This window comes from Haliotis cracherodii, unplaced genomic scaffold, assembly GCF_022045235.1.
Source record: "Haliotis cracherodii isolate W230 unplaced genomic scaffold, xgHalCrac1.p SCAF_7, whole genome shotgun sequence".
In the NCBI taxonomy this organism is placed as follows: Eukaryota; Metazoa; Mollusca; class Gastropoda; order Lepetellida; family Haliotidae; genus Haliotis; species Haliotis cracherodii.
The window spans coordinates 4809508-4832046 of NW_027266330.1; the positions used below are offsets into that span (position 1 = coordinate 4809508).

The following is a 22539-nucleotide window of genomic DNA, read 5'->3' on the forward strand; positions in this document are numbered from 1 at the left end:
ACTTGTGACAGTCGAATATATATGAGTGAGTGAGTGAGTATGGTTTTACGTCGCTTTTAGCAATATTCCAGCAATATCACGGCGGGGGACACCAGAAATGGGCTTCACACATAGTACCCATGTCGGGAATCGAACCCGGGTCTTCGGCGTGAACGCGAACGTGAGCGAACGCTTTAACCACTAGGCTACCCGACCGCCCCCGAATATATATGAATACCAGTGACACTAACTTGTGACAGTCGAGTTTATATAAATATCAATGACACTAACTTGTGATAGTCGAATATATATGAATACCAGTGACACTAACTTGTGACAGTCGAACATATATGAATACCAGTAACACTAACTGGTGACAGTCGAACATATGTGAATACCAGTGACACTAACTTGTGACAGTTGAATGTATGTAGGTACCAGTGACACTAATTTGTGACAGTTGAAAGAGTGCAGATACCAGTGAAACTGAAGGCAAGAGTGGGGACTTCCCTGTATTACTGTCAATGTCGTAGGTCGAGCTGGGTTTTGGCTTTTTCTCCTGTTCTGTGTTCATAGACATACTCTCAGGCAGACAGACAGACAGACAGACAGACAGACATACAGACATATCATATATCTGAGTCTCAACTCATATTTTCAAGTAAAAGGACTTTAGAATGCAATAGTAGCAAACATGAGCCACTCTGTTGGAGTTATGGGAGACTTGTGTATTTACATGTTAAAGGGTGTATACATCACATAAATTGTGAATATTATTTTATACTGCACATTTAAACATATGTGAATATTGGTAAAATACGATGAGAGCTTGTCAATATCTGACGACGAATAAAAAAAATGACAGATGGCACTGGCTTCTTGGTATAACTTTCAATTTCGGTTTGCATTTTTCGACGGTGCTTTCGTTTCGCTTTCTGCTCATTCCTGTCAAATATGTTTTTAAGACGTGTGTATTTATCTCGCAGGCGTCGCTTGTTAACAGCACTAGCACATAGAATGTCAGACTCATTCCATTGTCTTGATAAACATTGTGACCGCCATGGCTTCCTCGTTCTTCTTTTCATATTCCGATTTCCGTGTCCCATCTTTGTATGTTTAGACTGAAGCTTCTAATGCATCTTTTTTTTGATAACATTGCAAAAAATAACATGCCTTGGCCAACTCAATGTCAGTAATCACAAATTTTGAAGCAGCCAGTATATCTGAGTCTAGACACGCGTACAGACTGACTCAAAGACACTGTGACTGCTAATACGTGTCTATTTGGACTTTATTTGGAGAAATGTTTTAACATTGTGACACATCACATGGTGCTGATACATGTAAAATAAGTTGGTATGAATTTTCGCATTATCCTTAGACAGTGGACAGTAACACCGAGAGACTACTGTTGAAATTACAACATTGCCAACTTAATGTGCCAGTACTGACAGCTTTTCATCCAACTTAACGTTTTGTGTATAATCACCATTTCCAGGTTATGTGTACACTTTGACATACCTGAACTCGTCTCAGGTGTTCTACACTGAACGTTTTTGAGTTTCTGACAAGGTATCGTTTGCCCTACCACAGTTCTAATCAAATGTGAACATCATTTGTTTAACAGACCAAAAGTCAAAATTTTACACCTTTCGTTGGCTTAATGGCAAGTAACATTTGGTTCCAAAATAAGTTTTCTTATCTAAACATATATATCTACAAAGTAAAAACTAAAAATAGCCAAATGGAACCCAGAACAAAACTCTTCCTAGAGCCTGGGCCATCTAGACTTTCCAAACTGTTCTAGATTTGACTCGGACTTTTTATTTATTCTCTTTGGTCAGGGAGACAGACTATATGCTTTCAGTTACACCACAAGTTTCAACTAGATTTATTCATACCCACGTTTCTTGACTTTCGTGGTCACGTCATGTAACTCTCATAATTTCCTGACACGCAAACAATCGTTGACAGGACAGAAAGACCACCTACTCTTCGAACTCCAACATGTGGTTATTTACCGGAATACATAGTCACATGCAGATCGTGATCTATGAGCATATTCCACCCATATGCGTGTTCTTCTGTTGGTTCACACCCCAAACCTCGCACAACTTTAATAACGCTACAGTTTTTGCAAGTGAGACTTGGTGACTCCATTAGCTCCTTCTGACACTAGAAGATTATACAATTCCATATGATGTGCACGCTCTGAAATCATGGCTGCTGTTTCACCACGACGGTTTCTCGCGTTAATGTCAAGTTCATTCTGTGTCAGAACGTATTGGACAGTCTCCATACTTCCTATTTTACTGGCCAGATGAAGGACGTTGTTCCTTTTATTATCCACTTGTGATAGATCAGCTCCTTCTTTCACAAGTAAGTCAAACACTGCTCTTGGTTCCCACTGTGTGGCCAACATCAGCGGCGTCCTCCCATCTTGTCCGTGACTGTTGATGTCCACCAAGCCATGTGACAGGATATACTTCACCATATCTACATGTCCTCCCATGCAAGCTACGTGTAGGGTGTTGTTTCCCTTGTTATCAACTAGTGATACATCAGCACCCTTTTCACAAAGTAGGTCATATACATCTATGTGTCCATAGAATGCTGCCAACATCAGTGGTGTGCGACCATACTGCCCTTTGCAGTTGATGTCAAAGTCTCCCTGTGGGAGGACATGCTCCACCATCTCAACATGTCCTCCACGGCATGCCACATGGAGTATGTTGTTACCTTCCTTATCTATGTGTGATATGTCACACCCTTTCCTAACAAGAAAGTCAAACACCTCTATATGTCCGTGCTCAGCTGCCACCATCATTGCTGTCCTTCCATACATGTCACTACTGTTGATATCAATTATGGTATTGGCGATGACATCCCTAACGATTCCAATGTGTCCTCCATAGCAGGCATAATGAAGGACGTTATCTCCTTCGATATCCTCAGATGAACATTTAGCTCCTTTTTTCAGCAGATAGTCAAATATGGTCTTATTTCCATGTCGTGCTGCCCACATTAACGCTCTTCGTCCGTCTTTTCTCCCTCTGTTGATATTAAGGAAAGGTTCCTTTAAGACAACATACTTTACTATGTCTATATTGCCCCCCACACAGGCCATGCTAAGAATGTGGTCCCCAGCACGGTCCGTTAATGTCATATCAGCTCCTTCTCTGAGAAGACATTCAAAGACATCATAGTGTCCGTTCATTGCTGCCAACATCAGCGGTGTCAATCCACACAAACCTCGGGTGTTGACATTTTTTAAACCACAACTCATGATCCGTTTCACGCCGTCCAGATCCCCCTCAGCGCTGGCCTGATGGAGTGGTTCATTAGGAACTGGAGTGTTGAGTAACCCTGTGTTGACATAAGGATAATGCATATTTTTAACCACATGGAAAAGAATTGTAGGTTAAACAGCTCATGTGATATAAATCCATAGTACAAAAGAAAGTATCATTTAGGAATTAATGACTACTGTGTTATACAATATGTCAGTAACCACGTGGCATATCAAATTTACTGGAAATATAACAATGTAATCAGGCCAAATATGTGATGCGAACTTAAGATCAGAGGATATTGTCCTGACTAAGGGATAAAAGTGCATAGTGAATTGTGGTGCTTCACACGATTGGGACACCAATGCCCATTGTGACCATATTACGACAAAAACATTTTTACACTTCTATTTTTTCCCGTTGAGCCTTTAATAAAGAAGTCATCATGACGCTGTGTTTCTGCTATTTATCTCACCTCCGAGGTCCTGGGTATTCCATGTATTCACTGTGGAGAAAAGTACGACATGCAGTTAAATCTGATTTAAGATGTAAAGTCGCTATCGCTTTATTTCTGTTGTTCCCTGTCGTGATATTGCTGAAATACTGCTTACAGCTTTGTAAAACAGTACTCACTCATCACTGGTAAATCTATGATGCGGTGGCTATGCATCTAGATATTAACTCAACCGTTAGACTAAAAACTAAATTACAAACTATATGTGATTAACGTCATGAGCATCGATCCATGCAATCGGGATACGGTGACGTGCATCAACCAAGTCAGCGAGCCTCACCACCCGATCCCGCTATGCGCCTCTTACGACAAGCATAGTCACCTTTTGCAGCAAGCCTTGGTTGCTGAAGACCTATTTTGCCCCGGATCTTCACGGGTCTATATGTACATGTAAATACACAATACTAACAGTATATGATGGTTTGGATTCTGCATGCGACACAACACATGTCTCCATGAAACTAACAGCTAATTTAGAATTGCATTCTCAACAAGAATGAGTGCTCTTGATGAATGGTACTTTGACAAAAGAAGGGAAAAGGGAAATCATCTACCCTTTCATTTAACAATGCCGTTATCAATCTGTCAGTAAATTCTACTCTTACCTGCCATAAATCTTTGTCTTTTCCTATCTGAGAAAACAGAATACATCATAATGTTGTAATGATTGAATTCATTTTGTGTGAAAGGTACATGTTACATGCTATCATGTCAGATTAAATGCACCGTTGGACAGTTGGACACTCAGACCTGTCATCTAAACATTTTACTTCAACCGCAGCAAACGCGTATGAACCAGATATTTGTCAAAGTCGATACTACATGTACACTTGGATTGTTCATTGACTTTTTGAAATTTGAATTTGCTTGTGTCAATAACTAATTCATCATGTTCAGGATACTTATATTCAGGCTAGTATTGGCAACTGATGAAGTGATGCAACAATAACGCAAATACCTTACTCCTTTCGCAAAATGCTTCAATACTTGTCGACGAGTGACTCACCTGTCACCAAGTGCACCATTGTGATCGAGATTTGCGTTTGATTTTAAAAATCTGGATTTAGTGTTTCGAGCTGGTCGATACGTAATTCCAACTTGTGACATACGTATCAGCTTATTAGATTTATTTTTCTACGCAATTATCATACGATGACATGTATCGGTCTAGTCAGCAAGTCTGACCACCCGATCCCGTTAGTCGCTTCTTACGACAAGTACAGTCACAATTAACGGAAAGCTAGGTCGCTGAAGATCTCCTCTGACCCGGATCTTCACGGGTGGGTTAGATATTTACTGAGCACATACCGTTGTGACAGTAACCATAATTTTTCAGTGATTTGTCCATATACACGTTGGACTAGAGCGGAGTGGATATTGTGTGACCGGACCAGGTCTAATTTAACGTCTTTTTAATGTAACGGGCTTGACTTCTCGTCATTCAAAATATCATCTACTCAGACATCTATATAGAACTCACGAAGCGGACTTTGACATTGTGTCTACTGTCTGCCGGCATTGCCCAGGCGATGTTTATAAATTTAAAACATGGACGCAAGTGAATGTTTGGGATTCACATATATTCTTAGCACCAGAATGAATCCATGTTCAAATGTCAATTTAAATACAATTCGTTTTATGATCTTAAATTCAACCCTGAAAGTGGTCAGGAAGTCGGTTGTCGATTTGCGAATGAATGAATGAACAGTAGTAAATCTATAGCTCTCAAATTACATAATATATCAGTGAACCAATCACGTTGCAGGAATGTGATAACCTTTCTCTGTGAAAGATATGAAAAGTTCAGCCAATCACACTAATAATATCATCATAATATACTATTACTCCATCTGGAGTGCATGGGGGAATGAAATTTATTTTTTTCTTAGGGAGATATTATCACCTTCCAGCCTTTGGATTGGCTTAATTATTAATTATGTAGTTTGAGAAGTAAAAGTTGTTAGTAAATTAATTCAAAGTATGTAACACTTACATTTCTGGCGCAAACTGAAAAAAGAACGAAGCAAATAATTAAATAACAGAAATGCATAATTTGTAAAAAACGATTTTAGATTGCTGTATGTATATTAACATTATATAAAAACTGATGACAAATATATATTTGACACTTCTCGGAATGTAAAATCCAAAACTGGATCCTGAAATAATCTTATTACACCAACAGTGGTGTATTTGCCAGGACAGCCAGCAGTAACAGACTTCAACTAGATGCTCATAATTAAGTCGTCTGTTGTGCAGTCTGTTCCTGGCCCTGTCAGTAAGACCTGTCTGCCTCGAGGCTGTGACTCAACGAACTCAACACGCTGTGGGTTAGCCATCATCAAACGACATAACCATTCATTTACTTTTTCCATAATTATATAATATTATGTTACGGGTGTGAGTATTTAATCTTGTTAAGTTGGTTAATCTTATTGTTTTTCACTTAAAAAAATGTTTTGTTTTTTTACCTAACTGGCTTGCTCACTTGCTGCTCTTTGGATTGACTATAAACACATCTATTTCTGTGTCAAAGCTCTTAACGTATCAAAACACAATATTTACTAAATATTTTAACATCTTATATTTCTTGGAGTTCCTCTTATTCTTGTTCCAACTTCCCATATCTGTCTTGCTGACTATCTGCTCTTTAGGTTTAGATAGCATTAGTCTAACTAAGTGAATTGCTAGTTTAACACCATTTGCTTATGAGGGAATTCCTCTTTTTCCCTATCATTTATCTTCATGATAGAAAATTTTAGAATGCGAGCCTCGTGGTTTTATTAACCATTTCAACGATTAGACACTATGTCCTCGTGGACTAACCTATACACAGCTTGACAATGACCACACAACTAAGTTCTACTTGGAGTTGCAAGCAAATATATAAACAACATGTATCAAAGCAACTCACAGAAAGTAAAGTAATAATAATATACAAAATACTTTGGACTACACCACGTGCACATTAAATGTAAAGGGTGCATTTTCACAGTGTAGGTAAAGTGCACCAACAAACAGCTTGCTGTAGGCAAATAAAGAAGGAACATCTCTGGTAGTTCAATGCACAAGAATATTTCACACTTGGGTAATTTAAGTTTATCATCTCCAGACACATCGACAAACATCAGCTATGATGTTCAATGAGTATATGATAAATCTCACCATAAGGTTTTTATCTTCGTAAATATAAACTTTTTTTCGTCTGAAGTCTCACGATTGTCTAAAGTGTGAATTAATACAGAGACAAAAGAGATGCCATGCATGTTGCAGTTGTACTTCTACGTATTGATGCTACTGCATAGTTTGTGACATTGAAAACGGATGTACACACAACCATAAACTATTCAACACTAAGGTGTTGATCGGAAACGTTTTGGATAGTATTGTTCATTTGATATGCTTGTGTACATGTAAAGCGTCAACGCAGGGAGAACATCAAACACATAGGAGACAGAAACTATTTGTTTGTAGGTGGATGCTTACCATACAACCACCGCACAGATTATGATGATGATTATAAGAACTGTAGCTGCAATAGCGATACTCATCCAGGACAGGTCTGCTGTGCTCTCCTTCGCCTTTGTGTTAAGTGGTTCCTCTGAAATTATACACAGACTATTAGTTTGTCATGCCAGGAAGTATCCCAAATTGTGACGGTTATTACTAGATAGAAAGGAGATGTTGTTCTATTTACCGTCCACTCTTCCCCTTTTTAACTAAGTGCATTTGGTGAAATCGAGGGTCAAAGGTAAGAAGTCATTATTTGTGTCCCGCTATATGGGTTTGCACACTTTGAAAAAGCTTGATACATATGACCTGAGCAATATTTCAGACTCGCTAAATGTGACAACAGCTAGAAGAAAAGGGATTTGAAGGTACATTATTTATTTAGTTAGTTTTTTAAAAAATTTTATGCCCGAGAAACACGAAAATGAATGATTACATGGTTTTCTGCAACGTTAACCTTGGTTGAGTGAGTGAGTGAGTATGGTTTTACGTCGCTTTTAGCAATATTCCAGCAATATCACGGCGGGTGACACCAGAAATAGGCTTCACACATTGTACCCATGTAGGGAATCGAACCCGGGTCTTCGGCGTGACGAGCGAACGCTTTAACCGCTAGGCTACCCGACTGCCCCCGTTCACATTGGTAGCTAAATGCTGTCCTGGATGTTTAATCAACAGCTATACTTGTAGGAACTTCATGGGTAAGACATTTCTGCAGATCGAGTGGCTATGATACATATTTCATGGATGATTGGGTGTCACCGTCGACACTGTGCTTCCTCATGCTGTCAACCACTGGGTTGCATGGTCGACCTGTGGCTGGGTATTGCTTATTGTGATCTAAAGCTCACGATCTTTAACATAACCACTAGGGCCAACAGTCTACACACACTGATGCGGCTGTGAACATTACTCTCAAACTCACGCTGGATTGTCTGTAGAAGTGTCATTAACACATCAAAACATCACCTGATATCTGTCAACTGTGTACTTTCCCTTGTCCTTTTACATTGTAAAAACCAATCGCGAGAGTTCACCATACTCCCTTCAATGAGGTGAGATAACTCGCAAATGTCCGACAACTTCATTAGAACAATGGAAAGCGACTCTTCTTCATTGTAATTAACAAAATCTACAGTTAGGTTTATAAACTGGGGCAGCCATTCTAAAAAACGTCCATGCCTGATTCACAATGCATATATAAACTTATTTATAGAACAAAATCATCGGAGATATCTTGAACAATGCCTTTTAATGAAACTTATATTCAAATCTTGACAGTTAGTTTTAAGAGAGCCATGACAAGTTGTTCCAGGAAAGTTCCGAGAATAACAAGAAACTGTGTGATGCTTTGAACAGTATTCTAGTGATATGACGAGGTGTAAGCTTCATATGGGATGAAAGCCCAAAGTGATTCAGGTCTCAGGCGTTTTCCATTTTGGTGAAACCCACGAGCACGATCATGGTGCTGACAAACCTAGAACCATACTCCGGGTGTGTCCAAGGGACGCAAATCTCCGGAGCGAATTGCGGCACCTTAGACGCCTATGCCACCTGTGTATCGTTTATCTTTTAATATGCTCGAAAATCGGCGGTCAGTTTGTGCTGTACATAAAAGAAACATATATAAGTAAACTTAAATTCATTGAATCAAACTTAAACTTGCAGACGGATAAGCCCATAAAGACGCGTGGGCTTAACAATGAAAGTCGAAGTCATAACACATGAAGAGGGAAGTGTGTAAAATGTCAGAATACTCATTATAATGTCACTTTAACATCGGGTATGTCCACCTTGCGCATTAATGCGTCGAACGATGTCGGATGACGTGGGAAGGAATGCGTTGCGATTCGTCCAGGAGGCATTGTTCAATTGCTGGGGGTGACCGGAGACAGTGGGCGACTTCTGATTTTGCGATGGTGGTGGTCCCATAAATGTTCAGTGGGGTTTGGGAAGCGTGACTGCCATGGTAAAACCTGAATGTTCGCTTGGTTAAGGAAGTTCTGTGTCAACCATGCCGTATGCAGCGTCGCATTGTCGTGCTGGAATAACCACGAGCTTCGTTTTCAAGTCATCGCAGCCTGTCAGTGGTGATGTTGACATGTCAACAACATTCCTCGGTCGGGTCGATGTGCACGGATACCATAGGCTCGTAATCTCCTGTACACGGTTTGTCGACTGATCCTGTGTTGCAGTTCGGTCGCTGCCGTTAACGTCGCCGTGACGAAGCGGTTTCAAAAGAGGATTATCCGGATGTAGCGGTCTTGAATAGTCGTGGTCACCCGTTGTCCGGCGTGTCTCACGTCACCGTTGCATCAACCTTGTAACGGTTATACTGGTGCATCCCAACGTTCTGGCAGTGATGGTGGCGGTGGTTTTACGCGTGCTTTCTGACTTTATGCGTATTTCGCACGACAGTGACAGAGTGCGCCTCTCCCTTTTTGGCCATTCCAACGGCAACTTATATCGTAAAATAAACACTTATAATTTATATTTTTCAAAATAGTTGGTATCGTTTCTTTTGGACATTAGTTTATTCGCTGCTTTTTAGGAAAATCCGAATATTTGATGTTGCCGGAAAAATGGCGGGTCTTATTTACAGCGAGAGGTTTATTTTGAGAATGTGTACATATATATTATATGATCAGTTAAATTGGATCTTTGTATTACCTTCACAGAAGTTTCCTTTTTTGCCCTCTTTACATCCTGCTGTGCACGCTCCATCTCCGTGATTGCAGATGTAGTTGATACAGTTCTTGCTGCATTCTTTATTGCATGTAGCATCATACCAGCCTGGAATACATCCTTCGGAACAACTTCCACTGGTCCTGTCACAGTGAACAATGTCCCGACCAGGAAACCTGCCACAGTGTTCAGAACAGTTTTTGTCACATGCATCTCCATATGTGCCCCATGGACATAATGGGTCACCCCAGACATTCCATGCTGCAACATACACAATGTAATGTAAGGAAATATTTAAGCAAGGATATTTTCTTACTGACTATATTTTCAAAAACATAGTTCGAATATCCATCCAAACAATGACTGTCTATATTCTATTTATAAAATTCAAGAGTAATTGTAGTTTATTTTCAAGCAAAGAACCTGTAAACTTTCCTTTCATGCACATATTAAGTTGAGTTAAGTACTCAAATTATAACAAATGTATTTTTGAATAGATATACTCACCCAGCATGATTAGTAGTACGTGACACATCAACATGTCTGAATATGTAGACTGTTCTTTCGTCATGCGTCTGCAATTATACATTAACCATCCTACAGATGACTACATACATGCTATTGAGCTCTGAAGACTGAAGCCACCATACGAATGAATTGTTTGATAGGCAATAGGTTGACGGATGACAAAGTAGACACAATTCATGGATGACAACTTCTTTAAATACTGTAAAGGCGACGTTCCGGTTTAGATCCTTATACTGTTGTCAAGCAAGACTGAATGGGGGTTACTTACTTACTTACTTACTTTGGAGATTTAACGTGCGCTTTCCGACTGATGCGTATTTCGCACACGGGCCCGGCCAGGCCATTTAATGTGTTTCCGAAAGGGGCGAAAGTGGTGTGTGCAACCCAAGAGGGGGCTTTAGGGGTTGCTTATATAGAATTTGGGAATTTTGAGATTTGGAACAGATGCCGATGGGGTTGGGGAGGAGAACTAAGAAAGCTGGGTATGGTGGATGTTTGTTTGTTTATGTAATTTTGATTTGGTAGATTATAGTGTTTTTAGATGCGTTTTATTAGTTCCGTTTTGATTAAGAATACGCCTTAGGCCTTGAAGTTTTCTAGTTTATTTTGTGGGTTTAGTATTGCTTCTAGAGTGAGAGCCTTGTTTAGATTGAGGGAGGTTTGTAATGCGGTTCGATGTGTTAGGTAGTGTGTGCAGTGGATGAGTGCGTGTTCTGGGGTTTCTAGTTGTTTGCAGTGTGGGCAGTTACCTGTAGTATGTTTTTTAAAAAAATTTAGATGGTTATTTAGGTTGGTGTGTCCTGTTTGGAGTTTAGTGATTACTCTGTCGATTTTTTTGGATGGATGGAGAATTTTTGGTTTGGTTAGTGGTTTGCTGAGTACATTTTTGATTTGGCTATTTGAGTTTAGATATAGGTTATGCCATTTTTTGATGATTTTTTGCTTGTTTACGCTTTTAATTTCTGATTTTGAGATTGGTAAGCTTAAGCTTATTTCTGGGATTTTGAGGGATTTTTTTGTGTTTTTTGGTTTCTTGATTATGGAGGGCTGAGGCCATGCCCATTAGTTCTGCCGTGAATATTGATTGGTTGTTGGGGAGTCGGAAGGATTGTGTGGTTTTAGTTGGTTGTGTGGTATGGACTCCGAAACCTGTGTGTGACACCAATTTGGCCAATTTTCGTGTATGTATGCTAGTGTGGTGGTTTTAGCTATGTTTGGGTCGGTTTGTTTATTGATTTGGCTAGCTAGTGTTGTGTCTATTTTGGGTATTTTAAGTTTAGGGGTGAAGATATTTGATTTTTTGCAGTTTTGTTTAAGATTTTTAATTTGGTGTTCATTGAGGTACTTTGTTATTCTTTGGGATATTGGGGTAAGTAAGGGGTGTTTACGAGCTAGAGCTTGGTTTTTGGGGCTGATATTTTGGTTTATTAAGTTTTGGATGAGAGGGTTTGATTGGGACGCGGCCCAGAAATTTAAGCTTAGCTGTTCCCTGCGTAGACTTAGTGGCATTTCTCCTGTTAAGGCCTGAAGTGAAGTGTAGGAGGTGCCATGTTGGGTGCGTGTAATTAGTTTGAGGGCCTGATATTGTATTGAGTCAAGTTTTTTAGATAGAGAGTTGTTTAGTGTGTTGTATATGGCGCAGCCGTAGTCTTGTTTTGATCTAATTAGGGATATGTAGAGAGAGAGGAGGGTATCTTTGGAGGCTCCCCAGTTAGAGCCAGTTAGGCATCTTAGGGTGTTTAGGTCTTTACTGCATTTAGTTGTTAGGTTTTGGATGTGAGCATCCCAGGTGAGATGTTCATCGAAAATAAGTCCTAAGAATTTGGTTTGTTTTTGAAATTTGATTGTTTGGTTGTTTAGCTGGAGGATTGGGGAGGCGGGTTTCATGTTTTTTATGTTTGAATACTATTCCTGTTGTTTTTTCTGAGTTAAGGGAGAAGCCCCATTTGTCAGCCCATTGTTGTATTTTATTAAGAGATTTTTGGAGTAAATTTTGGGCCATTTTAATGCTTTTAGTGGGGATGCAGAGGGCTCCGTCGTCCGCGAATTTCGATGTGTTTACTTTAGGGGATAGGCCCTCGAATAGATCGTTTATCATTATATTGAAGAGGGTGGGGCTGAGGATACTGCCCTGGGGAGTGCCATTTTCTAGGGGACATTGGTCCGATAGTGTTTGGTCTATACCCACGGTTATTTTACGATTGTTTAGGAAGTCCTGGATGTAGTTTATTATCTGACCTTTGAGTCCTATTTCTTTAAGTTTTTGTATTAGCCCGTCGTGCCATACCATGTCGACAGCTTTAGAGAAGTCTAAGAAGATGCCTGTGGTATATTGTTTATTTAGTTGTCCTGTCTTAATATCTTGCTCTAGTCGGGCGAGGTTATCTAGGGTTGAGCGGCCAGGAGTGAAACCTCTTTCATCTGGGTTTATGATGTTTTTTTGGGTTAGGTAATGTTGTAATCTATTTTTAGCCATTGATTCCATTCCTTTACATAAGTTTGAAGTTAGAGAAATTGGTCTATATGAGTTAGCTTGATTTGTATAGTTTGAGTAGTGCCTGGAGTAGTTTCAGGGGGAGTTTTTTAATTATTTGGTAAGAAGTTAGGTCTAATCCTGGGGCTGTGCCCTTTTTCCTGTCTTGGATTACGTAGAGGAGCTCCTCCATTGTGTAGGGTTGGTTTATTTCCAGATTGTTATTGTTTGGTTCTTTTGTGGGTTTGTTTTCTGTTTTAAGTTTTTCTTGGAATTTTTGGCTGAAGTTGGAGTTACTGCTAACGGCCGAAAAGTGGTTGGCGAGATTATTTGCTTTTTCGGCGGGGTTGGTTGAGTTGTTAATGCTAGGTGTTTTTTTATGTCGTTTTAAGCCTCTAATGGTGTGGATTTTGCGCCAGACCGTTTTGGCATCTGTACGGTTATTTATACCTTCGCAGAATTTTTTCCAGTCTCTACTTTTGGCTATTTGGACTATTTTTTTAACCTGGTGTTTTAGTTCGTGGGCTAACTTTAGATGTTTGTAGATGTTTTGCTTTATTGAAGGCTGATTCTATTTCCTCATTCCACCATGGTACGGTCGGCTTGCCTGTTTTAGATGTTTTGAAGGGGATGGAGGTTTTGGCTGCGTTTATTATAAAGTCTGTTAGGTTTTTACAATAGGTTTCTGGATCATTTTTTTCTATTTCGTTTAAGTTAGCTTCGTTGCAGATATCTTGGAATTGGTCCCAGTTAGCTTTATTGTAATGGAATTTTGGTTCTTGGTTTTCTGTTTGGATTGGTACGTTTGTATTTCCTGTAGTTTATGGGGAAGTGGTGACTACCTAGCGGGACGTCGTGCACTTCCCATTGAGTACCTTGAGCTAGATCTGCGGTGCATATGGTTAAATCGATAGCCGACATTTTTTGGTTTATCTTATCGTACCTCGTGGGTTGGTTGCTATTTAGGTGTACTAGATCGTTTGTTTCTATCCATTCGGAGATTAATTTGCCATGATTATCTATTTTATCATCTATGCTCCATGTAGGATGGTGAGCGTTAAAGTCTCCTAGGAATATAGTAGTTTTATCGCTTATTCGGAGTAGTTTATTTAGATCCTCAGGTTGGACTTTTTGTTCCGCCCAGTGGTAAATATTTATTATGTTTATGTTTCGGTTATTTAATGTGATTTTAATGCCGTTGGCTTCTAGGTTTGGCGTGTCTACTTTTATTTCTTCGTAATTTATATCTTCCCTGATAAATATGATTAGTCCTCCTGCGGCTCTTATTGTTTTGGGTTTTACTCTGTCAGTTCTAACTGAGTTGTAGTTAGGTAGTGTAAATTTGGATTTTTTTGAGAATTTGGTTTCCTGGATACAAGCAATGTGAGGGCCTTTATTTAGTTTAAATTTAGTTTTTAGTTCATGGCCGTGGGAGGTGAGTCCGTTGGCGTTCCACTGAAAAATATTTAGTCCTTCCATTATTGGTTTCGGGTGATTGGTGATTCAGTTTTTAGTTTTTAGTTTATTCGGTGACTTTTTTTAGACGGAGGTTAAAGAGGAAGAAGGGTAGATTGGTTAAGTTTAGATTGAAAGCTACTTTGTGGAATGATTTCATGCTAACTTTTGGGGAGTTTTGACTATGCATGTATGCTAGGAGTAAGGTGAGGTTATTTAGGTTTTGGGTGTTGTCTTGTTGGGAAGTTTGGTTTGTTTTAGTTGAAGTAGTTTCTATTGTTTCCTCAGTAGTGGAGAAATCTTCGTCATCGGTTAGCTGTTTGAGTTTCCAAGGGGGACATTGTACAGAATATATATAGTAGGTGGAGGATTAACAGGAGAGGATTAACAGTAACAACAATTGCATACATGTACATGAGGGGGATAACATGAGTAAGTAACAGAAGGATAATACTGTCAAAACATGATGGACAGAGAACACATAGGTGGAAGCCAGTGGGACATGAAGCCTTTATTGGACCAGGACATGATTTGTAAAAGCTTCTAGGCATCTGACTATACCCTTTACTTACACCTTTTTAATCGCATTTGTTGTAGTGACAGATTCCCCAATTGCTGGGGTAAGGGTACTTACTATATGTCCTCTCTTCAAGTCAAGTCAAATCTACATATGTATTTCTCTCATAGACTCAATATTTCAAGTATTTAAGTCTATTTCGAACAGCCGTCTACAGAATTGGTATGAGAATCATAATATTATTAATGAACAACAAGCTGGTTTTAGGGCTCAATGCTCCACTACTGGTAACATTTGTTCATTACTGGTCATAGTTAAAAAATGCATTGGTATGAAAAGAGGCAGATTTTACTGCCCCTTCACTGACGAGTCAAAGGCATTTGAATATAAGACATGATGTTCTCCTGCACTCTTTGTCTGAAGTTTAATTTTTTGTTTTAAGGGTAAAGTTTTGGAAATAATCACGTCTATGTGTAATGATTTATCTGTTTGTGTTAGAACCATTAAAGGTATATCTATGTGTTTTATCTGTAACGTTGGCACCCGTCAAGGATGTGTTTTTAGTCCAAAAATAATTATTATCTCAATAAACAATTTCATGTACCCTTATGGACAGAGAGGGTGGTCAAGGTATTAATGTTACCTGTTCTACTAATGGTTTGTGCTCCCTTGTTGATGATGTTGATGTCTCAGCTATGCCCGACACCTGTTCACAACTGCAGTTTCAAGTTACGGTACTTGAAAGTTTTTTTGTAAAACATACTGGCTTGAAAGTAAATATGAATAAAACTAAGATATTTGTGTTTAGAAATGGCGGTCCCTTAAGGTCGTAATGAAAATGATTTTATGATAATTAACCAATAGAAACAGTATCTTTATATAAATACCGCTGACTAGTATTCACCCCTACGTTAGTCTGGAGCAAAGCTCAGACCTGTCTTGTATCCCAAACAAAATAAGGCAATATTGTTTCAGTAAATAATTACCAAAGGAACTTGGTAACATTAGTTGTGCATATCTATTTAGGATATGTATGATAACACCTATTCTATGTTATGGTTCTGAAATATAGAGAACCACATATTGCAATCCTATTGAATCTGCGCATATTAAATCTTGCATATCTTCTTAAAAGGTTGGTAAATCAACGTGTAAAAACATGCTTCTTGGGGAATGTGGAAGAGGGCCTTTGCAGTTTGTATATATGACAAAGGTAATTAAGTATTGGTGCAGAATATTTCACTTATCAAACAATAGGCTACCAAGACAATGTTATATTATGTTGATATCTTTAGAGGATGTAGGCCGTAATACATTGGCAACAGAAGTAAGAAATATTTTGTTTAAATGTGGATTTGGATTCGCTTGGATTAGTCAGGAAAAGGGAAAAAAAGCAGCCTTTCAAATCTTGAAAAGTATTTAAGCATAGGTGATCTTCCACAACATTTGAGAAAATCCTATTCCAGATTTTGATGTTGCAATGTTAAGCTTGCTGTTGAGACACTGGCAGATAATGGAAATATAATTGATAATGAAAGATAGTGAATGTCATGCAAGCTTAAAGTTTTGTTTGCTGTTGAAGAAGAATTGCACACTTTCTATGAATGTCACTCCTACTCTGAATTACGAATCAAGTTAATTCATATTTCAGTAAATATCCTACAATTAACAATTATATTTCTATCATGCAGAGTAAGAACAGTGATGTTATCAGAAATGTCAGTCTCTTCCCATATCATGTACATATAAAAAGAAACACACAATTGTAAATATGATATAAATCATGCTTTTGTATGTATTGTGGGTCGGAGGCCTTGTACTGAATATAACTGTCCATATTGTATTACAAAAATATAGACACAATAGTTCTCTTAGATTATGGTTACTTGGTTGTCAGAATATTATTCTTATATTCAACTATAGCAATTGCATATCTTCAATATTACTTGCTTTGTTCAATGGGCAATCGTTTATAAGTTATCTTCCCTTTACTAACCCGAACGGTCCAATTATAAACTGACAGCCTACGTGGAATGCGCGATACCAGCAGAACATGGTACTATCACACCTGTTAACTAGACACCTGTTAACACAGACTGTTAACTAGTATAGCCTTCGCCTCTATCGGCAACGGTCACGCTTGTGTGTAGACAGTATATCTTTTCCACTAAACAATTATCTATCTTTTACCATGTCCTGAAATAGATGTTCCTTGGTTATATGATACAGCAGGGATGACAACGACTGATTATATTGTAACAGTTAACCACCTCATAGCCTTTCGAACCGAGGCGGTGGGATCAGCTGATCGTTCATTCGAGGTCGCTTTGTTGACGTTTTGCAGTGGGCACTTAAAGTGCTGCCTTTGATGCCTGAACATCATACTTTTGAAACATAGGTATACTTAATTATATAGGTACTCAAATCTATGTTGTATAATCGCCGGTCAGGCTTTATGCATGCAGTTCAGTACAGTGGCTAGACGATGCTGTACGCGAAATGTGAATGTCATATGCAAAGTAAATTAAAGTTCGTCAGGAAAATGTTGTGTATTTTGACAGCAACACAAGTATTTATCAGTTATATAACTGAGAGAAGTGAGAAATATTTTCATTCACTGCACATCATAATAAAAACAAAAATATAAATAAAAGAAATGGCAATCACTTAAATCCATTTTTATATTTGAAAGGGTTAATTAGAGCGTTATGTATAAACAAGGTTAATGAATGGATGGCTTACAACCATGACGACATTTCAATTTAGATAAATAAAAGATAGACACTATATTGAGAACTTGATATCAAAGACTTGATATCATATTGGTATTTTCTTAATTTTAAATATTAGAAAATGTTATACACACACATTATATACATACACACATTATATACATACACACATTATATACATACACACATTATATACATACACACATTATATACACACACACACATTATATACACACACACATTATATACACACACACATTATATACATACACACATTATATATACACACACACATTATATACATACACACATTATATACATACACACATTATATACATACACACATTATATACATACACACATTATATACACACACACATTATATACATACACACACATTATATACACACACACATTATATACACACACACATTATATACATACACACATTATATACATACACACATTATATACACACACACATTATATACACACACACATTATATACACACACACATTATATACATACACACATTATATACACACACACACATTATATACATACACACATTATATACATACACACATTATATACATACACACATTATATACATACACACATTATATACACACACACATTATATACATACACACATTATATACATACACATTATATACATACACACATTATATACACACACACATTATATACATACACACATTATATACATACACACATTATATACACACACACATTATATACATACACACATTATATACATACACACATTATATACATACACACATTATATACATACACACATTATATACACACACACATTATATACATACACACATTATATACATACACATTATATACATACACACATTATATACACACACACATTATATACACACACATTATATACACACACACATTATATACATACACACATTATATACATACACACATTATATACACACACACATTATATACATACACACATTATATACATACACACATTATATACACACACACATTATATACACACACACATTATATACACACACACATTATATACATACACACATTATATACACACACACACATTATATACATACACACATTATATACATACACACATTATATACATACACACATTATATACATACACACATTATATACACACACACATTATATACATACACACATTATATACATACACATTATATACATACACACATTATATACACACACACATTATATACATACACACATTATATACATACACATATTATATACACACACACATTATATACATACACACATTATATACATACACACATTATATACATACACACATTATATACATACACACATTATATACACACACACATTATATACATACACACATTATATACATACACATTATATACATATACACATTATATACACACACACATTATATACACACACACATTATATACACACACACATTATATACATACACACATTATATACATACACACATTATATACACACACACATTATATACATACACACATTATATACATACACACATTATATACATACACACATTATATACACACACATTATATACATACACACATTATATACACACACACATTATATACATACACAAATTATATACATACACACATTATATACATACACACATTATATACATACACACATTATATACATACACACATTATATACATACACACATTATATACATACACACATACTCATGGGTACCACATGTTCTCATCTTATGAATAATAAACGATACTACTTTGTCTGCTGTAAGATCAGTAGGCAAAACGGAATTTAAAAAAACAAAAACATCAAACTTTATAGAACAAAACGCAACTTTTAAACAGTAGTCGACATTATAAAAAAAAACACTCCTAAAATTCTATAATAGTAATCACTTCAAATTGCAAAAAATGTGTTTCTAATTCACAGATATATGACACCCGCTCATTTTGGAAAATGTAACCTCTGAAGATATTATTAAAGAAAATTTTAACATTACACAGTCCAGATATCTAGTAATGTAAAGAGATAAAAAGAGAAAAACATTAAATTCATTTGTGTGGGAATTTGAAACATACGCTTACAATAAGAAAACATAAAAGCAGGTTAGATAGAATTAAGAAGGAGCTTTATTTGATACATTCAGCTGATTATTGTCAACGTATACTGGATGCAGACATTGCAATGTTAATACAATAGTCATTATATAATTATATAGATTGAAAATTAGTATTGTTTATTATTCATAACATCAAAAGATGTAGTACCCATGAATACGTGTGAAAATATATAATGTATGTGTGAGCTTTTTTTCTGTCTTAAAAACATATAATTTTCTAATATCTTGAATTAATTAAAACGTACGATCTTTCAGTGTGGATATGTGTGTTAGAATAGTTTGGTTTCTCGTGAAACAAATATACACCTTGAATTGAATTAATCATTCCATGACAAAATAAAGAACAGTGATATACCCGTCTATAAAAATAAAAGTTTCAAGACATAAATATATTGAATGGCTATCGATCTTGAGAAAAGGCATAACAATAACTGACTGTCGCCCAAACACAGACATGAACGTGAAGCATGGTACCCTCGCGTTTCAGGAAAAGCACTTTGATAATAATGCAAAAAGAGGTATAAAAAGAGGCAATTATCAATTATTGTTTAACCAGCACAGTCACGTTACCATGCTGCACTCAGTATGCTGCAAGGGGCACTCCATTGGTAATCTATTGGCTCTCATGACACACGTATGTCATACAGAGCCACTGGAGAGACTTTGATTGGCTTTGATGCATGGTTCGACTGCATATGGATCTGATCACGTGACGACGTATCCATGGTCTGATTAAAGCAGCTGCACACATTAGAAAATGCGTGTTTGGTAACACAGAAACACTGCGTATACACCGACGAACATTGTACCAACAGTCCCGTATAGTGGAGGCTGTAAACTGGGCATGGTATGCATTTTATCCAATATATATATATATAGAGAGAGAGAGAGAGACATTTGTGCGGATACTGTTATGACCATTATCAGACGTTAGACGGATATAATATTCATCATACCATCTTGTGTCATATGTCTGTGTCAGCTTGGAGAAGAATTGAAAAAAACTGAACATGTTGGTACATTAAATTAAGTTGAAATGAAACCCAGGGATAACTATATTGATGGAGATTTGCACTTACCTACATCTTATGGCCGCTAGCGAACGCCATAAGCCGATGTCAATGCTGAGTGTGTGTTGTATTTTGTTTACACCGTCACTAAGGTGATAACGATTTGAACCCTTGTTACAAATAATCACTCCATGACAACCGCTGGCTTTCGGGAATATGTTACTTAGATGCAGAAAACAAACCTTCAAGAAATGACCGTATGAAGCTTGATTCTAAATAAAATATTAATAAACTATTCTGCACATGCTTACTATATACTGCAGGAAATACTGAGCTTACTTCTGTATCGTCGATTCCGAGTATTTGTAAACTGTTGTGTGCAAATATTGAGCCGCTTTTGTGGCACCATTGTGACACCATTCGCGCAACAAATTCGATACAGCATGTCATTTAAATTAATCTCAATATTTCACGGCAATGTTTCGACATTTTTGCGATATCATTACGCTATATCCGCCTCAATGTCACGGCACTGTCACAAACGTATCGACACTATTTCGCAACACATGGGAAAGAACTTATGAACTCGGGATCGAATCCTGAGGCGCCCCGATTATTTTTCAGATTTGTCGGCACCATACCCGTATTCGTGGGGTTCACCAAACTGGTAAACGTCCGAGACCTGCATCACTTCATCACAAGCTGTGAAATAACTGTTATACCGTCCAAGGCGGCGTTGACCCTTACTCACTCGCTCGCAGAGTAACAACGTTTAAACAGCTTAAACCAGGATCCATTTATTTTTCCTGCATCTTGATTGCTTTGTTATAAGGTGGAAGAGACAATGATTCCACGAGCTCGGGCATGGTGCTGACATACCTAAATGGAAACTCGGGGAGACCGGCACTTCAGAGGACTGGGCCAGCGAAGCCCCCTTGGAAGACTTAATAGAGTTAAAGAAGATGGTAAAATAACATGTGAACACTTGTGTAGTAGACTCTTTATAAATACAAAAAAACATAACCTTCAATTGAAAAAATCTTGAGAAATTGTCTTTACACATTTACACTCCTATTAGGGTAAGATGGGACATTTCAAAGCTGATGTTTTAGGATCAGTAGTGCGTAATACTGTCAAGATATTTTAAAAATTCATTCATTCAGTCATACTTCATATGAGTCTCCCACTAAGGATTTGAGGGAGTCTGTCCTACTTCTCTTGCCGTGCCTGGCCAAGTTAAGGAAACGTTTTTGGTGGCGTATGATACAATACGTTTCAACTATTTACTGTACATATTAGTTTGACAACAGTAAGATCGCCAAACGTGTGTCACGTCAGCAGGTGAAAGTCTTACCTGGCCATGGATCCAGATGTGTGCTGTACAGCTGGCTGCCGTGTAGTCTGCTATGCATATCGCTGTACCAGGTGAGGTGAGTCAGCATCACCATGCCACGCGGAGCTCTCTATATTATCGCTGCCACCAGTCAAACCTCTGTGATAGGTGATAACAGCCATGCTTGGGGTTGAAATCGCAACCGACTGTTTACGAACAAGTGATAACTACCGTGACGCCGAATATTCTTACCCCTGCTAAGTTGTTTTCTATGTTTATAAATTTGAATTTCTATTTAATTTTAATTATCATATAATTGGTATAGTAAGAATC

The 22539-nt window shown here is 37.5% G+C and overlaps 1 protein-coding gene across 2 annotated transcripts; it reads right to left on the reverse strand.

Moving 5' to 3' along the window:
• Window positions 1-407: 407 nt before the first annotated feature.
• On the reverse strand, window positions 408-22539 carry LOC139448463 (ankyrin repeat domain-containing protein 50-like). Of its 2 annotated transcripts, XM_071230013.1 has the most exons (8): window positions 22228-22539; window positions 10486-10553; window positions 9964-10239; window positions 7270-7384; window positions 5777-5790; window positions 4389-4415; window positions 3745-3774; window positions 408-3345 (listed from the first exon to the last, which is right to left on the reverse strand). In XM_071230013.1, the coding sequence occupies exons 1-8, from the start codon at window positions 22233-22235 to the stop codon at window positions 2105-2107; spliced, it is 1779 nt and encodes a 592-aa protein (XP_071086114.1). In that variant the 5' UTR covers window positions 22236-22539; the 3' UTR covers window positions 408-2104. The 2 variants fall into 2 exon arrangements, with proteins under 2 accessions (XP_071086114.1, XP_071086113.1); XM_071230012.1 differs by lacking the exon at window positions 22228-22539 and having other exon boundaries at window positions 10486-10567.

What these genes read in the sequence shown, in the direction of transcription:
- LOC139448463 (XM_071230012.1), bottom strand. Translation starts at nt 10,567, where the DNA reads ATGTATAATTGCAGACGCATGACGAAAGAACAGTCTACATATTCAGAC. An exon ending in AAGACAAAGATTTATGGCAG is followed by an intron (nt 3,775 to 4,388) that starts GTAAGAGTAGAA and finishes TTTTCTCCACAG; the next exon opens with TGAATACATGGAATACCCAG. An exon ending in GAATACCCAGGACCTCGGAG is followed by an intron (nt 3,346 to 3,744) that starts GTGAGATAAATA and finishes ATGTCAACACAG; the next exon opens with GGTTACTCAACACTCCAGTT.